The 25,770-nt window shown below is 39.7% G+C and overlaps 1 protein-coding gene across 1 annotated transcript in view; it reads right to left on the bottom strand.

Annotated features, from left to right (window-relative positions):
• CDKAL1 (CDKAL1 threonylcarbamoyladenosine tRNA methylthiotransferase) overlaps positions 1 to 25,282 on the bottom strand; it is a gene marked incomplete at both ends in the record, with an annotated part of 604,736 nt that extends 579,454 nt beyond the window's left edge. The window contains 2 exons of the mRNA XM_080710287.1: positions 22,642 to 22,754; positions 25,113 to 25,282. Of these exons, the coding sequence (XP_080566413.1) occupies positions 22,642 to 22,754; positions 25,113 to 25,282 (283 nt within the window). The remainder of the gene's footprint in view (positions 1 to 22,641; positions 22,755 to 25,112) is intronic.
• Positions 25,283 to 25,770: the final 488 nt, after the last annotated feature.

Below are 25,770 nucleotides of genomic sequence, written 5' to 3'. Positions count from 1 at the left end.
GGAGGATCGCAGTTCTCGGACAGCCTCAGCTACTTAGTGAGGCCCTCTGCAACTCAGTGAGACCTGGTTTCAAAATAAAGAATAAAAAATAGAGCAGGGGGTGTGGCTCGGAAGTCGAATGCCACTGGGTTCCATCCCCAGTACCGCAATAAAAAAAAATCTATGGATAAAAAGTACTTAAGATTTCTGGATATTTGAGTTAACCAGTGTCTTTCAGAGCAAAAACTGCACCCCAAAGTGGGATTCAAATTTTTCCCAATCGGAGCTGGGTGTGGTGGGGAGCACCTGTAATCCCAGTACTTGGGAGGCTAAGACAGGAGAGTCACGGGTTCAAGGACAAGATCAGCAAGTAATGAGGCTCTAATCAACCTAGCAAGACTGTTTCAAAATAAAACTAAAACATAAGGCTGGTGGTGTAGCTCAGAGGTAGAATATCCCTAAATTCAATCCCCAGTTCCACCAGAAAAAAAAAAAGTTCCAGAGAGAGCTAAAGCCATATCACTGCCTCCATATGTAAGAAGAAAAAATATCCCTCTTTATATATTTTCTACAGAAAAAAAATATATATATAACTTATAATGAGCAGTTTGTATCAATGAAGAAAGATAACAATTATATTTAAGATATATAGAGCCAGACGTGGTGGTACATGCTTGTAATCCCAGTACTTGAGATAGGAGGATCACAGGTTCAAAGCCAGCCTCAGCAACCTAGCAAAGCTCTCAGCAACCTAGTGAGTCCCTGACTTCCAAATAAATAAAATTGGGCTGGGAGTATAGTTTGGAGATAGAATGCCTCTGGATTCAATCCCCAGTACCAAAAAAATTAAAATTCCTTTCATTGAATTATCTTTTTTTTTTTTCCCCAGTACGGGGGATTGAACCCAAGGACATTCTACCTCTGAGCTACATTTTTTCATTATTTTCATAATCATTTTTTCATTATTTTGAAACGGTCTAAATTGCAGGGGGCCTAAGTACCTGAGGCTCCTGTCTCGGCTCCTGTGCTCCTCCCATCTCAGCCTCCCAAGTACCGGGATTATAAGTGTGTGCCACCAAGTTCTTCCATTTGTTTTGGCCCATGGTTTCCTCTACCCTTTTTACACACAAGATCTTGAATTTCTCAACCACATACTATACAGTATTATGCTACCATCGAGATCTTGAGGCATAATCCTCAACATGTAGGAAATAGATAACAAATGTGGCACTAGAGTAGTTTACTTCTTAAAAAGTGCCCATGACATCTAGTTCGCATTCTCATGACATCTCATTGATATTAAACAAAAATTTTTTTAAGAAATCAGAAGATGTTAATAAAGCCCTGCTTAATAAAACCAATGACCCAACTCCCTTTCCTAATTAAAAGCTGACAGTACTTGGAGTACTTACTATTTGCGATGAATGTTCAGACATAAAAGTCTTATTAAAATTATGTCTATTTTATAATTTCCTCCATTACTAATGCATGCTTCAAGAAATTGATCCTGAGATACATTTTTCTTGTTCTTTCCCAGTCCTTGACATAGACTTGTTGTGGACCAACAAGCACAGTCAACCAACACAGAGGACTGAAATTAAAAAGCTCTAACATATTAACATATCTAGGCCACACAGGAGGGTCAGGAGGTAAGATCATCAGCATAAATTAGCACATTATTACAAGGCGTCTGAGGAGCTAGACAAAATCTGCAAGTTAGATCTCTGCTTCATCACGAATACAGAATGCTGTTTGATTAGATTTCTTTTAATCAAGGCATTATTGGAGAATACTGCTAGTCTAATACCGGGTTTTGTTAGTTCAGCTCCTACCCCAAGATGCAAATGTTAGTTTAGAAGAGGCTGGGGGGGGGGGATTCAAAGCACTTGGGGAGTCTTTGTCCATTTGTCCAGAAACAAGTTTGTTTGTTTTTTTAATCACTGATTTTTCTAGTTTAACTACAAAAATCTGAAAACGCCAAGACCATCTAGAAAAATAAATTTGCTATTTACCAGACCCATAGAATTTTACATTTATGAAAAGCACACTAGCCAATTAGTTTCTCATTAATTAAAAGACTGCATAAGATGTATGATAAGAAAATCCTAAGAGAATAGCCTCTAAAGTATTAAAGTGTCACAATACATTCTTTATATTTTTCATAGTATTCAAACTCACAGGACCAGTGTTGTCAAACGCTGGAAGAAAACATCCAGAAAATAGTTTTTTGCTACTGACACTGTTGCTGAATAATCAAATCCTTTAATTATGCACTTTTAAACAATTCAGTCAGCTCACACACACACATTACCAACATCAACAAAGCCCCCAAGAGTGATCATTTAAGTACAAGCGCATGTACCCCCAAGAACATCAAACCAACCCCTCCCTGCTGAGTGGCCGGCCCTTCCCCCAACTACACAGTCACACCCAGGCAGTCCTCTGGAATTAGAAGCAGGGATTGTTCTGTTGTTGTTGGGGCTTTGGGGGTGTGGTACTGGGTTGAACTCAGGGGCATTCTACATCCAAGAAACAGGGTGTCACTAGCTTGCTGAGATTCTCACTATATACTGAGACTATCCTCAAACTTGCAATCCTCCTGTCTCAGCCTCCCAAATGCTGGGATTATAGGCACGCCTACTGAGCCTAATTGAGCATGTTTTCATTTGGGTTTGCTTTGTGGTACTGGGGATTGAACTCAAGGGCATTTTACCTCCCAGCTACACCCCTGGCCCTATTTTGAAAAGGGATATAAGGTTGACAAGAGCCTCAAACCTGTAATCCTCCTGTCTCAGTCTCCCAGTTACTGAGATTACAGGCTTGCACCCCAATGCCCGGCTTGAACACGGGTTAATCAGGTAGAATGTAAACTATTTCCAAGGCATAGTAGCATATACATATACATAGTACCATATACAAGTACATACACATAGAGAAATGCACACATTACATTCACTGAAAACAGTATTTTTAAATAAAGCACATCTGGAAGGAACTTGGACTTCTATCCTTACCCCCAACGCAAGAGCCAAGCACTTGATACAAACAGCAGCAGTGGTTTGTGCTTTTCTGTTTCCAGTAAAAACCACTGGCAGACGTTGTTTGTACTGAAAAGAAAAAACAACTATCGATATCTCCGGACATAAAAATATTCTATTTGTATCATTCTGCTTGGGTCATAAACTACATTAGATGTAATATGCTTTAGGAAAGTGTAATCAGAAGGTTTTCGCCTAAGTACACGGGAGGTGCTTTCACCATATCCTGCCATACAAATAATCCTCACCAAGACAAATTCCTATTATCTCATTTTTGCATTTCTCACCTAGAAAAGCTATTCACAGAACCTAGATTCTCCTTTTACCACACGACTGCCAGAAGAAATTCAAGCAGTGAAAGGTTTTTGCTAAATTTTCAGGGGTACTTTAATATAAAATAACTTTCCAAAATGGATAAACGTAGGTGGTGTGACCTGAAAGCCACACAAATCATTTTTTTATGGCTGTTATGTTTTAATCACTGGATTGTTTTTAGAGGCTGAAAAAAATTAATGGTTTTTGCTATACAAAAGCAACTATGTTTTCCATGACACATTAGCTGTCACATTAGGACAAGGTTTTATCATTAATTATACTAGATTAAACAGGAGTTTATGTCTACCAAATGACTGTTAAATAACTGAATCTCCAAACCATTTCAAAATAAAAATGAAATCTGGTCCTAGCAAACCTTACATGAATTACAGATCCATTTACAAAACAGAAAATTAAATGTAAAAAATATAACCTCAATTTAAGACATTTGCAGATAAGATACCCAACACGTTTTTTCATCAAAAAGCAAATTAAAATATTAAAGCATGGGTCAACAGTGCCATCTTTTGGTATATCTAGGAACTGAGCTAAGTTGTAAGAACACACGGAAGAGGGGTAGAATAAGAAATAAACTATCAGTTTATAATTTTATAGCTTAAGATCAACAAGTATATTAACTGTTGCTAAACTTATTTCAAAAACTAGATTACCTCTTGTTTGCACTTTATTAGGCTGGTAGAGCACCATTCCATCTTAAAGAAATTGAGGCTCAAAATATGTTAATGACTAATCCAAAAATCTCTATTAAACATGATTGAGCGGGGCATGGTGGCACAGGCTTGTAATCCCAGTACTTGGGAGGCTGACACAGTAGGATTGTAGGTTCTCGGCCAGTTTCAGCAACTCAGTGAGACGCTATTAAAAAAAAAAAAAAAAGAAGGAGGAGGAGGAGAAGAAGGAGAAGGAGAAGGAGAAGGAGAAGGAGAAGGAGAAGGAGAAGGAGAAGAAGAAGAAGAAGAAGAAGAAGAAGAAGAAGAAGAAGAAGAAGAAGAAGAAGAAAACAGGTCTGGGGGTATAGCTCAAAGGTGGAATGCCCCTGGAGTTCAGGCCCCAGTGCCACCAAAAAAAAAAAGATTGAGCCACTACTAGCTCAAACTGCTAGTTTTTAATTTCCAACATTAATACATTTATATAATGAGCAAAATCACTATTATCCTGTATTATAAGTAATGCACACATTTCTATATTACATAAGATTTTATGAAATAGTTTTATTGTTTTTACGTTCCTTGTTTACATTTGGCAAGGGAAAGATGTTATTTGAGTACATGAATATACAAACATTGACTGCATTCACATAGCTATTTACATTTCACAAATGCTAAAATTTTATCTAATATAGTATTCCCATCTCCATATTGATGGGGGACCTCAATGAAAAAAAAAGTGCTAAGCGGGGCGTGGTGGCACACGCTTGTAATCCCAGCATTCAGGAGGCTGAGACAGGAGGATTCGCAGACAGCCTCAGCTACTTAAGTCCTTTGCAACTCAGTGAAACCCTGTTTCAAAATAAAGAATAAAAAACAGGGCTGGGGGTATAGCTCGGAGGTAGAACGCCCCTGGGTTCCATCCCCAGTACTACAAAAAAAAAAAAAAAGTGTTCACTTGTGGCTTGCATATAATTTATACTTTACCAAGTCACAATGTAATAGGCTACTAAAAGCTGAAGGTGGTAGCACACGCTTATAATCCCAGCACTTGGGAGGATGAGACAGGAGGATCAAAGGAGAGAAGACAGACTAGGCAAGCAGTGAGACTCTCAACCTCGCAAGACCCTGTTTCAAATTAAAAAAAATAAAATAAAATAAATAAATTAAAGCCAGTCATGGTGGTGCACGCTTGTAATCCCAGCATTCGGAAGGCTGAGACAGGAGGATCGTTGTTCACGGACAGACTCCACTAAGTAGTGAGGCCCTCCGCAACTTAGTGAGACCCTGTTTGAAAATAAAGAATAAAAATACGGCAGGTGTAGCTCAGAGGTCTTATGCCCCTGGGTTCCATCCCTAGACCCGCAAAAAAAAAAAAAAAAAAAAAAAATTGGCTGAGGGTGTAGGTCAGAGGTAGAATACCACTGAGCTCACTCCATAGTCCCACAATTTTAAAAGAGAGAGAGAGAGAGAGAGAGAGAGAGAGAGAGAGAGAGAGAGAGAGAAAGGCAGCTACAAATTAGATAGAAGTAAGCTTCAAATATTCTAAGGTTTCTTTGCCTTAAAATCCATACTAAATGTCCACACAGTCCCTTCATTTTTGTTAGCAAGTGAATAATTCAGCTCACACATGGAAAGAAAACCCATTTCCAAGGATCTTGTCTCATCTTTGATACACTTGTGACTACAAATTGTACTCAAATTACAAATAGTTCGTTAGAGATGTGCTTTAAAAAGAAATCAAGGTTTAAACATAATGACTCCATCTTAAATAGCACAATAACTCCAGACAGCAGAATGAAGACATAAGACAGCAGAATGAAGGCTGCAAAACAGTTACTGAAACACTGAAGAGCTAGAAGCAGAGTCGGAGGACCAGCCTTACACAACTCATCTTCTGAGAGGCTGAACTCCACGAGCCAAGGTAATAACCAGACACTAACTCACAAAGACATCGGGTTAGTTGAGAAGTCTTATTACGTCTCCACAGTATATTTAACAACAAAAAAAAAGGTACAGTATAAGACAGGGAAATCGGTAATTTAGCAATTCCAAAGCATGATTTAGTGAGAAAACTGAAGTCACGTTTTAAGAGTTTTTGAAGAACTCCTGTTCACCCCAAAGCTCCTTTTAGTCTTTGGGAGGCTGACGCTCGCCCTCTAGAGTGACCGGCACTGCAGGTGTTCTCTAGAGACTGAACTTTCTTCCCCTATCTCTGGGTGAGGGAAAATTCCATTCTGAAGGCCCTTAGACTTATTTTTCCATTTTATTCCCTGAGAAATAAAAAGTGGGGGGGGGAAATGATGAGAAGATGCCATTCTCACGCCTACCTTTATACCAAGCATTTTACCCATCATTCAAAAAAAACTCAATTTTTAAATACAAATCATACCCCTGGGCTCATTTTGCTGTCTTTGAGGGCACAAATAGAAATATACATACCAATGTTTTATTATAAGTCAAGGAATACCAACATTTCTAATACAAAATTCAATCCCCATTAAACTGAAAGCAATTATTACTTTCAATGCAATAGGAATGGATTAGACTAAATTTCTGACTCGATACCATTCGCAGTGTGTAGGTCAGAAAAAAAAGAAAGCTATCATCATCTAAGGATCTTATCCACATGTCAACACTATGCCCACTGGTCCTGAAAGCCACCTAACTGGATTCTACTGAAAAACTCAAGAGATTCACACACACACACACACACACACACACACACACACACACACTAGATTTTCACCTTTTGAATATACTCTTATTGTCTTAAAGCTAAAAATAAAGTTACTTCCACATTTTTAAATTGTCTTTATTTGTACAAGTCACATGCACACACTCAAATTCCTTTTCTGTTTAAGATACCATGTCTAATGATGCCGGTAATAACCACACGTACACACACACACACACACACAGAGCCAAAACTACATACAATGGCTCATTTACTCTTCAGAAAGAACTGCTATTATCATCCTCACTTAATAAGGTTATAGAGGCACAGATACCGTCGTCTGCACAAAGTTATACAGCTAACAGAAGGCAGTGGCTTAATAGTTATAACCGACTTGACACCTGCTCCTCACCACTGAGGAACAAAGTCTCTGAAACATCAACACTAAAGCTGCATAAGATAGGAAGAGCTAGCCGGCCGTGCTGATGCATGCCTGCAATCCAGAGGCCGAGACAGTAGGTTCATAGCCAGCCTCATGGGCTTAGTGAATCCTCCACGACCTCGTGAAACCTTATTTCAAAATGAAAATCAAAACAGGGCCAGGGTGTAGCTCAGAGGTAGAATGTCCCTGGGTTCAAAACCCAATAACACACACACACACACACACACACACACACACACACGAATTCACCATAGGAAAGAAAGTATGGAAGATAAATTATCTCAAGATAGGATTCAGATGAGGTGTCACACTCCATCTCTAAAATCATACTCTGCCATTCAGGAGCAGGCTGCAGGGGAGTGGTCCACATAAGACCACAGCTCATTCAAAGAGTTACGATCAACATGATCAGATTAGGTAAAAATCTGCATAGTCAGAATTTTTTTGTTATAAGTGCCTAAATCACCATAAATATGACACACGCCAGGCGTGGTGGCGCACGCTTGTAATCCCAGCATTCGGGAGGCTGAGACCAGAGGATCACGGTTCGCAGACAGCCTCAGCTACCTAGTGAGGCCCTTTGCAACTTAGTGAGACCCTGTTTCAAAAAATAAAGAATAAAAAACAGGGCAGGGGGTATAGCTCGGAAGCCGAATGCCCCTGGGTTCCATCCGCAGATCCGCAAAAAAAATAAAATAAATATGATACACATAGAAACACCATAGAAAAATTCTCAAAAACAAATTTTAGAGTCACCAAGCCATGAGAAAAGAGGCAAAGAGAAAGTCTCTGCCCATGCTCGGACATTCAAATTGCTTTCCCCTTAAATAACCAAACATGTCAGCAAAGCAGGAAATTGAGGAGTACAGTTCACCCCATTCTGTTTTACTTTTAAGCTGTTTTTACCTTAATACATATGTATAAATTTGGGGATCAAGGAGCTCCACATGTGATAATCCTATGCAAAGGTTTCCAGTAAGGGTGAAAATACCATGATAGTCAAGGTAACAAACACTTGTCCTTGGATTCAAAAACTCCCACCATAATAATAGGTTTTATGAACAGTGACCCAGCACAATTCTAAGTGGAGTCAGGTGTAAGGGCGATAAAGCAACCAGGTATCTATAAAGTTATGGGTTCCAGCTGAGACGTACATAGGAACCTGCTACCTCTGAAAAGATGACTTTGTCCAATTCTTATACAAACACGCCTCAAAAAGTTTAGGGAAAAAATCAATAAAGCAGAAAAATAAATTGTCAGCTAATTGAATAACTTCTAATAATTGTCCTAGGTCATTTGTAACATGAAATGCACTTTTCATATATAATAGAAGCCACTACTGAAGAGATCGTGCAGTGCGATACTGCCATCTGTTGGTCAAGAGTTAACAAGACATATCATTAAACCAAACTTATTAACTGAAGGCCAAGAAAAGCCAGCAGTATTACATGTTCAATTGTTAACCTCCCGACATCCCCCCCAATAAAAATAAAATTAAGACAATGCAAGGAGTGTATTTTCTTTTTTGCGGTACCAAGGATGGAATCCAGGAACATTCTACCTCCAAGCTACACCCCCAGCCCTATTTTTTATTCTTTTTTTTTTTTTTTTTTTTTTTTTTTTGGTGGTACTGGGGTTCCTGGAAGCCCTTCTACCTCCGGGCTACGCTCCCAGACCTATTTTATACTTTTTTTAAATTTGGAAACAGGGCCTCTTAAGCCAGCACTGCTGGCTTCGAACCTGCGCGATCCCACGCCCGGCTATTCTTTATTTTTTTTTTATTTTTATTTTTATTTATTTTTTTTTTTTGGTGGTACTGGGGTTCCTGGAAGCCCTTCTACCTCCGGGCTACACTCCCAGACCTATTTTTACATTTTTATTTGGAAACAGGGTCTCCTAAGCCAGCGCGGGGCTGGCTTCGAACCTGCATGATCCTCCTGTTTCTGCCTCCCAAGCCCGGGGATTACAAGCGTGCGCCACCACGCCCGGCTTATTCTTTATTTTTAAACAGGGTCTCATTGAGTTGCAAAGGGCCTACGTAGATAAGGCTGTCTGTGAACTGCGATCCTCCTGTCTCAGCCTCCCAAATGCTGGGATTGCAAGCTTGCGCCATCATGCCCAGCTAAGAGTATATTTTGAAATGAATCTTTCATGGTAACTTAGCATCTGTTCATTTTCTTAAGAAAATTAAAATTTGGAGCCAGGCATGGTGGCATTCGCTTGAGAGGTAGAGACAGGAGGGCTGAAGGTTCGAAACCATCCTCAGTAAAATAGGCTCTCAGCAACTCAGTGAGACCCTGTTTCCAAATAAAAAATAAAATAGGTCTGGTAGTGTAGCCTGGAAGTAGGCAGTCCCTGAATTCCATTCCCAGTACAAAATAAAATAATAAAAATAAGCCACTTCTAAGTGAATGATCCAAAAATATGTTTTATAAAATCTCCAACAGTAATCTGAATCATTAAACTACTGGTTAAATAGCAAAAATCTTTAATTTCATTAAAATTCTAAAATAAATAGAAAATATTTTAAGCTGTTCATTATCAGAAAGCAAGCTTTTTTTTTTTTTAAATAGAGCTTGAACCCTGGCATACTGGCCTTCAAGCCACACCCCCAGCCCTATTTTTTCAAATAGTCAGGATCTTGCAGTTCTTATTGGACTTAACACCTCAACAAGTTAAAGGCTCTACAGCAGTTTACGTACAAAAATTAACACGACGACATGCATACTGAACTATTACCATTTATTACTATTTACACACTACAAAAGGACAAACCAGAACATTAAGGGACCTAAAAAGGTCAGGCCCAACTTCACAGAATCAAAATGATCAAGTTCTCAAAGAAGGAGGACAATAAACCAGGATTACAGGATACGCCTATAATCCCAGTACTTGGGAGGCTGAGACCAGAGGCTTCCAGGTTCATGGCCGGCCTCAGCTACTCAGTGAGGCCCCTACAACTTAGCAAGACCCTGTTTCAAAATAAAGAATCAAAACCAGGGCCAGGAGTATAGCTCAAAGAATGGCCCTGGGTTCAATCCCTAGTACCAAAAAAAGAAAAAGAAAAGAAAAAAAAGAAAAAGAACATTCCATACTTACTAGAGGAAAAAAAATTTAAGAAGAATTTTAAGCTCTCTTAAAATGATTTAATCACAGTCAGATGCCTATAATCCCTGGTACTCAGGAGGCTGAGACAAGAAGACCAAGTCTGAGGCTAGCCTGAGCAACTTGGTAAGACGTACATCAAAATAAAAATTATCAAAGGCTGGAGAAGTAGCTCAGAGGTAGAGTCACCCAGCTTCAATCCCCAGTCCTGGGGGGGAAAAAAAGAAAAAAGAAATGAATATAATGAGAGTTATTAACTATTACTGGGCATTCACACTTTGGACATAAGTTATAAACACTTAAGTTGAGGATTCACAAAAGTAAACTAGGTTTTCTCTTTATCCCTTTCAAAGGCAAACTGTATTCATATATGGAAAGTATTAGTTAGGATTTAAGAAAAGAAAGGTTCAGGCTTTTTCATTTGCATAGGCAATATATAACACTGTACAAAATAAAAACCAGTGTCTACAGATTTTTGGCTGAAAAAAGAGAATGTTCCTAAACAAGATGGAAAAATAACAAACTTAAATATTTCTGTGCTCTACAGACAAACAAAACTATAAACTTCTAATAAAGAAGAAACAAGTTGGGCGTGGTAGCACACGCTTGTAATCCCAGCGTTTGGGAGGCTGAGACCAGAGGATCGGTGTTCTTGGGCACCCTCAGCTACTTAATGAGGCCCTTTGGAACTCAGTGAGACCCTGTTTCCAAAAATGAAGAATAAAAAATAGGGCTGGGCGTGTAGCTCAGAGGTAGAATGCTCCTGGGTTCCATTCCCCAGTACCACCAAAAAAAAAAAAAAAAAATATCATGCCTCCTTTTTATATCAGTAATGAGGCACCTTAAACACCCATTTAAGTGTATTAAAACTCCTTTTTAAAATATCATATTCCACCAGAGCACTGCAGAATTTAAACCAAAAAAAAAAACTTTGTACTGAGGATTAAATTGAGAGGAATTTTCCCTCTGAGCCATAACCCAGCTCTTATTTTTTGCTTTGAGACGGGGTCTCAGTAGGTTGTCTAAATCCATTGCCAAGCCTGTCCTTGAACTTCTGATCTTCCTAGCTCGACCTCCCAAGTACTAGGATCACAGGCGTGCACCACAACTGCCTCAAAATATTCAATATACAGACCTGACTGTAAGAACTTGAGTAGAGGATCCTGTCTAGATTTTTATTATAAAACATAATCCGTTGTCATGAAAAGCCATTTTTCTCTCATTTCTCAGCCATCTTGGACTTGCTTTGAAATAAAGAAGCCATCCTTAACAAGATCTTATAAGCCAGTGAAATTTACAGGTAAATCTGAAGTAAAATATACTTAAGGTATTTACATTTCTTAAAATTTATTGGAAAACATACTGGTCACCATACGCCAGCTGAGCCCTGCAATACCGTCACCACAGCGCCCTTCCTAGGCAACGCATCCATTCGACTCCGTTTTCAGAGGCCTAACAACCTCAGGGCCGTGTGTCCTATGAAAGCTGTGCGTCACATATGGCAATTAGTCATATGCACCAATGGCCTTTCAAATGCAGCATTTTAACACCCTACTATAAAGAAATGGCTTTCCAATGACATTTGCCTACTCGCTCCCAGATGGACTTCACCAGTGCACATACACCACATTAGGCTTTTTTTTTTTTTTTTACAAGACTTCCATTGTCGTCTTTCATTTTACTTAGGAAATCAAGCCTGTCCTCTGTAATTTCCACTTTTCAAAAAGTATTTCAACCCCCTTAAGTTGCAGTTCATCTTCCACAACTTCAACTATGACATCTTTTACTCTTGTCTCTATTCCCAATCTACTTGCCTCAAGAGAAAACCTAAGAGCAAATTCTTCTTCTGAGACCTCAAAGGGGTTTTTCTTGGCTTAAGCTAGCCAGTCCACAACTCCTAGTACAGGATTCCCAAACTCACCTGTAAGACAAGGTCTTGCCAAAGAGAGGATGTCTGAGCTGGGCAAGGTGGCACGTGCCTGGAATCCCAGTACTTGGGAGGCTGAGGCAGCCTCAGCAATATAGCAAGACTCTCGGCAACCTAGTGAGACCCTGTTTCCAAACAAAAAACAAAGGGTTGGAGGTGTAGCTCAAAGGTAAAATGTCCCTGGGTTCAATGCTCAATACCAAAAAAAAAAAAAATTACTGTTTCAACCCGTTTATTATACACACCACAAAGTCTCATTCTATATTTAGATATCTCCAAATTACTACTACTCCCTGATCCAAATATTGTGACTTATTTTATTTTGTTGTCCACTAAAATAAAAGGCACGAAAGCTACCAAACCTCCTAAAACTCTTATCTCTTCCTTGAAGGTTAAATGTTGCAGAGAAATTACAAAGATACAGCTCAGTGATCCAATAACCAATGCTGTCCCTGCCACAACTTTGTTGAAGTCTCATCCTAGAAAAAGATCTACGTCTAATAACCCTGTGCTGCCAAATCCTCACAAAAAGGTGGCTTCAAACCAAATTCTCAACTTTCTACATAAAATAGTGGAAAACAGTCCGGAAAATATGAAAGCTAATGAATAATAATCTTAGTTCATGCAAATAACCTGACATAAGAACATTTCTGCAGTAGCAAGGAGGAAAGGTACAAGAGAATTACCAATAAGTGACGGAAGTGGATTCGTTCATTCATTCACACCGGGGATTGAACCCAAGGGTGTTCTACCTCTCAACTGGACCCCCAGGCCTATCTTTTGTTTTGAAACAGGAGCTCACTGAGTTGCTAAGGCTGACCTTGAAACTGCAATCCTCCCGTCTCAGCCTCCCAACTACTGAGATTGCAGGCGTGCACCAGCACACCCAGCTGGCCTGTCATTCATGGTCAAGGAGGTAGGGATGGACCAAAGAGCGCTAACACTTATGCGTAACTAAAAGACCAGGTTGCTGCCAATTCTCAGATCAGGACTAAAACTGATAAACTGAACATATCCCTGTGGAATAGACAGCATGGTACAAGTCCCTCTTTCTCAACTCTCCCTAAAATGAAAGGCTTCTACTTAGGGTGACATTAAAGGGCTCTTAAGGGGATAAAAAAAACTCAAAATGTTGAGCATCAAAAACTATTCTAATAATAGCCATTCAGAGCTGGGCTTGTAATCCCTGCACTTGGGAGGCAGAGACAGGAGGATCGCGCAGGTTTGAAGCCAGCCGTGCTGGCTTAGGAGACCCTGTTTCCAAATAAAAAAGGTATGAAAATAGGTCTAGGAGTGTAGCCCGGAAGTAGAAGGGTTTTTCAGGAACCCCAGTACCACCAAAAAAAAAAAACAACAACAACAACAAATGCTGGCGAGGAATGCAGAGAAGTGAGAACTCTAATACATTGTTGGTGGGATTACAAATTAGTGCAACATCTTTGGAGAACAGTATGGAGGATCCTCAGAAGAATGGGAACAAACCTACCGTATGATCCAGCAATAACACTTCTGGGTATCTACCCAAAAGAATGGAAACCGAATTACCAGACTCATGCATGCATGAGTCATAGCTGCATAATTCACCATTGCCAAACTATGGAAACAGCTAAGATAGCCATCAACAGATGAATGGATCACAAAGCTATGGGATATGTACACAATGGAATTTTACTCAGCCATAAAGAACAAAATCACGTCATTTACAGGGAAATGGATGGAACTGGAAAACATTATGCTAAGTGAGATTAGTCACAAAAAATAAGAAATCAGATGCTCTCCCTAATATACAGAAGCTAGAGAGAAAATGGGTCACAGGAGGAACGCCTGACAAAGGAGAAACGATAGATGAGCAGTTAAGGCGACCCCACTGAGGAGGATGGCAGAGAGGAAAAGGGAAATTCCCCGCTGTACATGATGTACGTTCACAAACATGTCAAAGTCAATCACTAAGCCAAACTTGAGGAGAGAGGGGGGAGGGCGGGGAAGGGCTAAGTGAGTGATGGGTGCGTGTGTGCCTTTACCATCTTGTACCCCATTAAGATGTATGACTACAATGCATCAATTAAAAATTTTAAATAAAAATAAAGAAATTGAATCATTCTGAATTCAAGTTGGGGTTATGCAAAATCAATTGTATTACATGTGCAATACCAAACACTCATTTTTTTAAAGTAAATTTGAACTTAAAAAAAACATACAAAACTCGGCATGGTGGCACAAGCCTGTAATTTCAGTACCTGGAAGACTTGAGACAGGAGGATCACAGGTCTGAAGCAAGCCTCGGCAACTTATTGAGACTCTCGGCAGCCTAATGAGACTGTTTCAAAAAAAAAAAAAACTTAAAAAAAAAATAGGCCAGGAGTGTAGCTCAGAAGTAGAAGGCTTCTGGTCTGAATCCCCAGAACCACCACAAAAGAGAACTAAAATATACATAAAAATTCTGACTACACTTAGAACTAGCCTGCCCAAGAGAAGGGTAATTTTGGATAACTTGAAGTCTATTACTTTTACAGCTTAATTAATATCCTCTATCTTTTTTATTTTTTTATTTTTGGTGGTACTGGGAATGGAACCCTTGTACCTCCAGGCTACACTCCCAGACCTATTTTATATTTTTATTTGGAAATAGGGTCTCTTAAGCCAGCAAGGCTGGCTTCAAACCTACACAATCCTCTAATATCCTCTATCTTAATATAAAATTTTATTATGTAGGTACACTCAAGATACGAGGGCGAAATATCATGACCACCAGTCCATAAAGAAAACTAAGCCAGGTATGGTGGCGCACGCTTGAAATCCCAGCATTCAGGAGGCTAAGACCAGAGGATCATGGTTCACTGACAGCCACAGCTACTTAGTTAGGCCCTCAGCAACTTAATGAAACCCTGTTTCAAAAAAAGAATAAAAAATAGGGCAGAGGGTGTAGCTCGGAGGTAGAATGCCCCTGGGTTCCATCCTCAGTACCGAGAAAAAGAAAAAAAGAAAAAGATAAGAAATCAGGTAAAACTTTTAAGAACTTTATCCATACTCGTGACACCTTAGTCATGCACAAGCATAATTTCCCTAAACCCAAGTCCATACACAAAAGGGCACCTTCAATGTCCTTCAAATTCTGCCATCACTATTGTGGTCCTTGGATGTATTCCTTATGCAAACTTTTCCATACATCAATTGAACATATCCTAGTGACCTCATTTACAGAAATTCAAAGGTACTTCAAATTAAGTGGCCAAGAACAAGAAATACGATACCTACTTTAATCATTCCATTGAAATATTACCTTCTTTATCAAATAAGCCAGTTTACTTGTTTCTGGAAAGAGATCTTAGTTTCCTTATCTCAAGTATAAGATGCTATAATAGGACTTGACATTATCACAAAGCACTTATAAAGTATAGATTACAAAAACTCTTTCAGCCATGTGCAGTGGTACATGCCTGTAATCCCAGCACTTAGAAGGCCAAGACAGTATCACAGGTTCTGTGTCAGTCTCCGCATCTTGGCAAGACCCTCAAACAACACAGTGAGATCCTGTTTCAAAATAAAAAGGGACAGGAGTATAGTTCAAAGGAGGAACATCCCTGGGTTCAATTCCCCAATACCAAAAAAGAAAAAGCTCTTTCAAAACCGGGCGCAGTGGTGCACAGGTGTAATCCCAGTGCATCGGGGGCTGGTGCGGGAGGATCAGAGGCAGCCTCGGCAATTCAACAAGATCTTGATTCATAATCAAAATAAAATAGGTCTAGGTGTTTGGTTCAGATATAGACTCCCTCCTGGGTTCATTTCCAAGTACCACAATAAATAAAAGTTCTTCTCATACAACAGGTCCTACATCATCTTGCTTTATAAAAAATTAAAGATATTACAAGCTTGGAGTATTTACTAAAAATAACCTGCAAGATTTAAACACAGAATACAAGCCGGGCATGGTGGCGCGCGCTTGTAATCCCCGTGCTTTAAGGCTGAGACAGGAGGATCGCGCGGGTTCGAAGCCAGCCTCAGCTACTTAGTGAGGCTCTCAGCAACTTAGTGAGACCCTGTTTCCAAATAAAAAAATACAAAATAGGTCTGGGATTGTAGACCAAAGGTAGAGCCTCTGGGTTCCATTCCCGGCACCACGAAAAAACAAACAAACAACAACAACAAAAAAAAAAAAAACAGAATACAAAGGTTTTTCCATAAAAAAAAGAATAAACCTGTCTGTTGAAATCCACGGCTAGTTCATTTTCGTATCTTCACACCTCCTAGCACCCTACCCTGTAACAATCCACAAAGAAACCACCAAGAACTTTAACAGCCCAACAATTTTTTTTTTTTTTTTTTTTTTTTTTTTTGGTGGTACTGGGGTTCCTGGAAACCCTTCTACCTCTGGACTACACTCCCAGACCTATTTTTCTACTATTTGGAAACAGGGTCTCTTAAGCCAGTGAGGCTGGCTCCGAACCTGCATGATCCTCCTGTCTCCGCCTCCCAAGCACGGGGATTACAAGCGTGAGCCACCACGCCCGGCATCAGCCCAACAATTTTTAAATGATTTTTTCTGAAACTCTGGGTACCAGTGATACCCATTCCATTGTGACTGAGGTAAGCTTGTCCACAAATACTGTATGCATTAATGTGCATTATCATGTGTTTACGAACTGGAACCTCGGTCAATGGCCTTGGAATGGACTTTTTTCCACTAACCATAAGGCACATGCTATAGTGACAGCAGGTGTGACTACAAACTAAACGTAACACGGCTGTTATCTACGTGGGAGCGATCCCCAAAGTAGATACCTTAGACCTTGCCTTCCTTTCACTATTGAGCTAGGGCGTGGTTACCAACTCTTTGATGGAATTGTGTCAGAGTTTTGAGATTTTAAAGGAACTGAAAGTTTAAGAATCACTGCTACTCTTGAAGTCTTCTAGGTAAACAAAACTGCCTTCTTTTTAATGAAAACAGTATTGTTCAACACCGTATCATGTACCTTCCTCATCAGATTTGGCCTCAAATTACCTGTGACTACTTTTAACACTAAATGTACTCTCAACATATGAAGATTTGCCACCAATAATTACATTGAGAACAATATACCAGTATTTCCAGTATCACACCCAGGTTGGCCATGGTGGCATACACTTGTAATCCTCGTACTTGGGAAGCTGAGACAAGAGGATCACAGGTTCGAGGACAGCCTCAGCAAGTGGTGAGACTCATCAACCTAGCAAGAGTTTTCAATTATCTCTATACATTATATAATCGACACTTAATATCCATTTTATATCAACTATATATTTGATATTTTAGATTTATATTAGACAAAAACTTTATAAAATTACTCAATGTATAATCTCCCACTACTCCAGAATAGTGTAATTACTGGCATAGGTAACCCATAAATTATATATCTAACCTAAATATAACTGATGAGCCAGGCATGGTGGCGCACGCTTGTAGTCCCAGCATTTGGGAGGCTGAGACAGGAAGATCACAGTTCACAGACAGCCTCAGCTACTTACCCTTTGCAACTCAGTGAGACCCTGTTTCAAAATAAAGAATAAAAAATAGGGCTGGGGGTATAGCTTAGAGGTAAACTGGGGAAAATCAACAGTATATAAAATACAAATGCATAATACAAATATAAGATATACCGTATTAGTAAGAAAAATAACATTCAAATTACTGCTTCCTTAATTCTCCTTTTTAAATATTTCCAAATAAAGAATCAAAATTAAGTGTGCGGAACAAAGTTTAATATCCTTATTTAAACATCTGAAAACTGTTACAGGGTGACTGTTGTAAGATTACTGTAGAGTACTGTTATAAGTACTAACCACTAATGGACTAAAATTTAAATTAAAATGTATTAGATATTTAATATCACCTAGGAGAAGTCAACACTAATACTTTAGGAAATTAACTTTAAAATATTGTCTTAATAGTCACACTACACCATCAGGATGTGTTACGGCAAGCTCAGGCTAAATTAAACTAAAAATTGCTAATTAGAGTAGTTTGTGTTTCCAGTGCTGGTACTGAACCCAGGGATGTAGTACCACTGACCTGTATCCCAGCCCCACAGGCTTTTTAGAGATGGGGACCCATTAAGTTGCCCAGGCTGGCCTCAGACTTGTGATCCTCCTGCCTCAGTCTCCCCAGTCTCTGAGATTGTAGACATGGAACACTGCCACCAACCCTCTCCGAATGCTTTAGGGTAGTAATTCTTTTTTGTTGTTAGTTGGTTGGTAATGTGGGTTGAACCCAGGACATTCTACTTCTGAGTCACACCCGGAGCCCTAATTTATTTTTAATTTTGAAACAGAGGCTCGCTAAGTTACTTAGGGTCTCATTAAGTAGCTAAGGCTGGCCTCAAACCTGTGATCCTCCTGGCTCAGCCTCCCCAGTACTAGAATTGGAGTACCCACACCGAGCACTTTTAGCAATAATTCTAAAAGCATATTTTGAATGTTTTTAAGTTAAAGGAAAAAGCATTAAGACTAATTTTGCTTCCTAGGAATAAGTTATTAACAATGCAAAGTTGGGTTAGGGATATAGCTGAGAGGCATACAAAAATACAACCTAGCAATTATCATGTAAGGCCCTGGGCACAATCCCCAACACAGCAAGAAAAAAAAAAAAAAAAAAGTTAACATATAAATTTTCATTTACTGAAGGGAGAGGGAGCAATGAAATGAAAGAAATATGTTTTCAGTCCATCCTACGCTTTACATGCAGCCAAGACTTGCCAGTTATACAGGCAAAGACAAGCATGAGGTGTAGGCCGACGATCCGGAGCAGTGTTTGGGAGCAGAGACTTCACGGCACGTGTGACTCAACGTGAGACACATCTCAGCTTTCTATCTCCCCTACTGAAGGACTAAGCGAGAAAACAGAGCTCCAGGTCTGTGCCTGTCCCAAAGCACTCAAATTATGGTCCCACTTAACATACACGCAGGTTACAGAAGTCTCGATGGGTACTTGTGTGTCGGCTCATATACACACACATTTCTAGCTCAGGCCACTTGAAAACCCAGAAGCACCCACAGCTTATGGTGGCCACGAGCAAGCGCATCTACCTCCAGATCTTGTCTTTTGTTAAGAATAACAAAAGAACCATGACGCCTTGGAAACCGATTGCCTCCAAGGGTGGGGAGAGAAATATATAATCTGAGAATAGAACATCTTCTGGTACCAGAAAGTAAGAAAATGCTTTAATAAAAAAAGATAGGGTCCTATTGAAAAGCTGAAGAACCTAAACAAGGTACCAATGACAAATTTTGGGCCAGTGTCAGCATCAACATAATGATAGTGTGAGACTATATCAACTGATGCCTAATTATTTAAGTGGCTTGTTAAAGTGACAAGGAATTTGTATGTTAGATTATTTATTTCCTATTTACTTTTTTTTTTTTTTTTTTTTTTGCAGGTCTGGAGATGGAACCCAGGGGCATTCGACCTCTGAACTACACCCCCTGCCCTATTTTTTTATTCTTTATTTTCAAACAGGGTCTCAGTAAGTTGCGAAGGGCCTAAGTAGCTGAGGCTGTCCATGAACCACGATCATCCGGTCTCATCCTCCCAAATGCTGGGATTTTAAGCGTGAGCCAACATACCTGGCTCTTCAATTTTCTATTTACATACAAACATTTCCTGCCTTGGTTCCTAAATGTAGATTCTCTTTTGATTATTACTTGATAGATTCCTTACAATGAAAAGTACTGAGTAATAAATGTATCAGATAGCCGGGTGTGATGGCGCACGCTTGTAATCCCAGCATGCGGGAGGCCGAGACCAGAGGATCGCGGTTCCTGGACAGCCTCGGCTACTTAGTGAGACCCTTTGCAACTCAGTGAGACCCTGTTTCAAAATAAAGAATAAAAGCCAGGTGTGGTGGGCACGCTTGTAATCCCCGCGCTTGGGAGGCGGAGATAGGAGGATCGTGCAAGGTTGGAAGCCAGCCTCGCTGGCTTAAGAGACCCTGTTTCCAAATAAACTATAAGATAGGTCTGGGAGTATAGCCCAGAGGTAAAAGGTTCCATCCCCAGTACCACCAAATAATAATAATAATAATAATAATAATAATAATAATGAAATAAAATTTAAAAATAAAGAATAAAAATTAGGGCAGGGGTGTAGCTCAGAAGTCAAATGCCCCTGGGCTTCATCCCCAAACCCACAAAAAAATAATAAATTAATGTACCTGATAGGCAAGCCTGTTACCATACTAAGTATGAAAAAATAACTATAGTTATTCTAAAATGTTTACTTTTCTAAATTCCAAAAGAAATACTTCCCTCTGAAAATACTGAAAACTAAGTTATATTGTAAAGTGTTGTAAAATGGTTTTGTCTCAGTAATAGGAGGAAAGGCCTTGGAATATAATAAATGGACTTGTTTCAACTAAAAACAAAATACATATATCCATTAGAATACAATAAATATCCATGAGCCTGTAGAGATGTAAGTAATTGAAATGTCTAGGATGGCCGGGTGTGGTAGCACACGCTTGTAATCCCCGCGCTTGGGAGACAGAGACAGGAGGATCGCGCAGGTTCGAAGCCAGTCTCAGCTACTTAGGCCCCGTTTCCAAATAAAAATATAAAATAGGTCTGGAGTGTAGCCCAGAGGTAGAAGGGCTTCCAGGAACCCCAGTACCACCCCCCCCCAAAAAAAAAGTCTAGGATGAAAAAAGAGCTTTTACTGATAGAACTTCAATTAATAAATGTAGAAACAAGGAAAATCAAAAAATCATGCCTAAGCAACAACCACAGTAATAATTGTTAGAACAATTATCACAGGAAAAAAAATTAAAACCAAGTAACTGTTGCAGACAAGAGCTTCAGTGGATACTAAAATTGTTAATCAAAAGGTCGAGGAGAAACAGTATATTAATTATGAGAAAAATAGTAACTTTTCTGGGAATAAAAGGGAGGCGTGGGTGAGTGCACCAGCAATTAGACACATTGACATCCTGACCCAGATGCCACCCACTCGGGATGAGCAGCTCCCCTGCTCTTCCTGCTAAAAACAGTTTTCTCACAAGTCAAAGGAGTTACACATCAGACAAATCCAGGTTGGGGGACACTCTACAGAACAACAAATCAGTTTTCTCCCAAAGTGAAATTAAAAAAAAAAAAATCATAGGGCACTGTCAGATTCAAAATACTAAAGAAGCTGAGTGTGATGGTGCACGCCTGTAATTCCAGTACTTGGGAGGCTGAGACAAGAGGACCACAGGTTCAAGGCCAGCCTCAGCTACTTAGTGAGGCCCTCCATACCTTTGTGAGACCCTGTTTCAAAATAAAGAATAAGCCAGGCGTGGTGGCGCACACTTGAAATCCCCGCGCTTGGGAGGCAGAGACAGGAGGATCGCGCAGGTTTGAAGCCAGCCTCGCTGGCTTAGGAGACCCTGTTTCCAAATAAAGTATAAAAAATAGGACTGGGAGTGTATCCCGAGGCAGAAAGGTTTCCAGGAACCCCAGTACCACCAAAAAAATAAATAAATAAAAAACAAAGAATAAAAATAGAACTGAAGATGTAGCTCAGAAGTAGACTGCCCCTCGGTCCAATCTCTAGTACCAAGTAAAGAAAAATATTAGGAGACATAGTGATGTAAGATGGACCAGAAAAAGAAAGTTAAAGGGAAAACTGGTTAAATTCAAATAAGATATACAGTTTAGAGGACACTGTTGTATTCATGTCTCCTAGGCTAGTAATTATATTACAATTGTATAATTTGTTAACACTAGGAGAACCTGGTGAAAGGCACACCTGAACTCTGCAACTTTATTACTTTTCAAAAGTCTAAATTTATCAATAAAGCTGTTTTAAAGTTGCTTTAAAATATAATAGCTATAAGGCCGGGCGTGGTGGAGCACGCTTATAATCCCCGCACTGGGGAGGCTGAGACAGGATGATTGCACAGGTTTGAAGCCAGCCTCAGCTACTTAGTGAGACCCATTTCCAAATAAAATAGAAAATAGGTCTGAGACTATAGCCCGGAGATAGAAACCCACTGGGTTCCATCCCCAGTACCACCAAAAAAAAAAAAAAAATCTATAGTTATCTAGGAAATATATAGTAGCTATTGTTTTACCTTAAGATCATTAAGCCTGCCGGGCGTGGTGGCGCGTGCTTGTAATCCCTGCGCTTGGGAGGCAGAGACAAGAGGATCGCACAGGTTCAAAGTCAGCCTCACTGACCTAAGAGACCCTGTTTCTAAATAAAAATATAAAAAATCAGTGTCTAGGCGTGTAGCCCGGAGGTAGAAGGGTTTCCAGGAACCCCAGTCCCACCAAAAAAAAAAAAAAAAAATCATTAAGCCCACCAAGTGCGTGTATGTCCCTAGCACTTTGAACTACATAACAATGTCAAAATACAAGGCAGTATTAAAAGTATTTTTGAAATCATTAAGTTATGCTAAAATACTCTTCAGTTGCTCAAGGTAGAACATTTATCTCTAAAACCTGCAACTCTGAAAATCTTAAACCATCGCAGATCACATTACCTGTAATTTTATAGCCATAGGCAGCTAGCTGTCCAGCCATATATTCTCCATCTGAATTATTATGTGAACAGCCCCATGTTCGGATCCAAATTGTCTGTATGCCTGGAATGGTGCTGTTAAGTAATCAATTAAAAAATTTTAAAAAAGTAAGTCTCATTAAGCGATTCTTAAATATAAGCAATCAGATCATTTCAGGGCACATTATGTAAAGCAAACTAATCAACTCATAAGATTAAACGCACCAGTTTAATTCAAACACTATTGTTCAATCAGAAGTCTAAAACCAAGATAAAATAACCACAATTTTAAGAAGCTAAGAATCTATATTAAAAATTTTTTCTCTATTTTTAAATTCCCACTACTAGCTATACTACCACTAATACAACTCTTAGAAATATATGGGGGGAAAAATAGATCTAACAGCAAGAGCAAATAAAAAATAAGTACATCTATTCAGATCCCTACATACTAGCTGCAATTTTTATCTACTTTAAAACTTAAATATAACACCGGGCATGGTGGCGCACGCTTGTAATCCCTGTGCTTGGGAGGCTGAGACAGGAGGATCGCACAGGTTCGAAGCCAGCCTCAGCTACTTAGTGAGGCTCTCAGCAACTTAGTGAGACCCTGTTTCCAAATAAAGTATAAATAATAGGTCTGGGAGTATAGCCCGGAGGTAGAAAGCCTCTGGGTTCCACCCCCAGTACCACCAAAAAAAAAAAAAAAAACTTAGTTATAAACTTAATCAAAATTAAAATATGCCACCCTATATTATTAAAATTAGCCTATCTAGCCAGGTGCAGTGGCTCAGGTATATAATGCCAACTACTTGAGAGTCTGGGGCAGGAGGATTCCAAGTTTGAGGCCAGGTTCAGCAACTCAGACACTCAAACTCAGCAAGACCTTGTTTCAAAAAACAAAAAAAAGCTAGAGATATAGCTGAATGGTCAAATATTCTTGTGGTCAATCGCCTGTACTAATATTAAAAAAATTTTTTTTTTATAATTTGACCTATAGAGTTTTGTTTTTGTTGTTGGTTTTTGTGGGAGGGTAGGTTTCTGGGGATGAAACCCTGGGGCCTTCTACTGGGCTATACTCGCAGCCTCATATTTATTTTGGAAATAGGGTCTAAGTTTCTGAGAGCCCAAGTAACTAAGACTGGCTTCGAACCTGCACAATCCTCCCGTCTCAGCCTCCCAAGTACTGGGATTACAAGTGTGCACAACCACGCCTGGCTCCACCTATAGTTTTAAAAGATGTAATATTTTAGGAAGCAGAAAAAGAATTGAACTTGGATCACTAATTTTTAGATATAAGAAAATTAGCTTGAGGACATATTCAGGACAAATTTTATAAACATCACTAAAATATAAGCAAATTTTAAATTCATAGATTTTAAAGGCTTAATGTTTCAAGCTAAAGTATCTAATGTATAAAAACTTTGAACAATTACAGCTTTTGAAAAAGATGCAGCTTGGTAATTCTTTCTAGCAACATTGTATTTGAATTTTTACCTTCTTTCTGGCAACATTGTATTTGAATTTTTACTGACTGGTTCTACCATAGGAGTATAAACAGGGCATAAATTTTTGTGCCTAATGCCTTTAACTAGTCCAAAACTATTCATAAATTTGCTGAGAATAATCAAGTATCTAAATCACCTTATACGCATTTTTTTGGGGGTGGGGGGGGGTACTGGGGATGAAACCCCAGGACATTCTACCTTTGAGCTATACCCTTGGCCCTATTTTATTCTTTTATTTTGTAACAGGGTCTAAATTTTAGAGGGCCTAAGTTGCTGAGGCTGGCCTTGAACCTGTGATTGATTCTCCTGCCTCAATCTCCCAAGTACTGGGATTACAAACATGCACCACCATGCCTGGCTAAAATTTCAATTTGAAGAAAAATTATTTTTTGCTACTGGGGATTGAACTCAAGGGGCATTCTACCTCTGAGTTATACCTCCAGTTTTTTTGTTTTTTGTTGTTGTTGTTTTTTGTGTGTGTATGTGGTACTGAGGATGGAACACAGGGGCATCCTACCTCCGAGCAAATCAGCAAGGGACGCCTCTCCAGGCCAACAAGTGGCCAAAGGTCTTTCCTGTTGGTGGCAGCTACATTGCCAGCATACTAGAGTCAGGCTGTATTTCCACCCTCAGTTGCCCCGTATGAGCAGGTGTTTTGCATAAAGCACAGACCATATTACTATACACAGCAACCTCGAAAAGTAAAAACCAAGTGCTTTAGAGCTGGGCGTGGTGGCGCACGCTTGTAATCCCAGTACTTAGGAGGCTGAGACAGGAGGATCCAGGTTCACAGCCATCCTCAGCTACTTAGTGAGACCCTGTTTCATGATAAAGAATAAAAAATCAGACTAGGGGTATAGTTCAGAGGTAGAATGCCCCTGGGTTTCATCCCCAGCGCCACAAAAAAAAAAAAAAAGAACATAATTTAATTTCAGGGGATGCTTACCTATCATTTGGCGGGCTGTTTTCTTCTTGCAAATACGCCTGGGTGTTTCGCCTTCGCACCTTTGGAACAACATGTTTTCTTGTAAAATGTCTGTCTTGTGGCTTTGAATCTTCCTGTGATACGATATCTTCTATGTCATCCAGTAGAGCGTCACAGGTTGCAGAAGGCATCTCGTCTGTCACAAAAAGTTAGAACACAGGCCTATGAAAATCCAGGTAACCAACACACCAGCACTTAAGAAAAAGTCTCACCAGACAAGGAGGATCAAGCCTTAAAAGATCAACTCCACGTTTACAGAAAAAGCACCAGGAAGCTATCAGACAAGTCCAATCGATCCAAGATTCAACCCAACTATTCCTTCAACAAATCAAGACTGTGGGAAAAAGGCAGCACAGGACACATACTAGGCACCATCCCGCCTGCAACAGGAGGAGGCCCACCCAAGGAATGAAGCCTCATCTGAGAAAAGGCCACACTGGCATCATCTGAGCACCAATACTTGAACACAGGTGCAGCCCCAATGTGCCCAGTCAAGCCAGTCAAGTAAGCCACGAAATTCCCTCTCAAGATCCAATCGTTTGGCCTGGGCTTTCTGCTTTTGCAAACAACTCAGCAATCAAAGTGAAGTGACTCGAACCAGGTGAGTCTTTCCCACGTT

The sequence above is a fragment of the Muscardinus avellanarius genome (assembly GCF_963383645.1).
Source record: "Muscardinus avellanarius genome assembly, chromosome: 14".
NCBI lineage: Eukaryota > Metazoa > Chordata > Mammalia > Rodentia > Gliridae > Muscardinus > Muscardinus avellanarius.
This window is presented reverse-complemented; position numbering and strand designations above follow the sequence as displayed.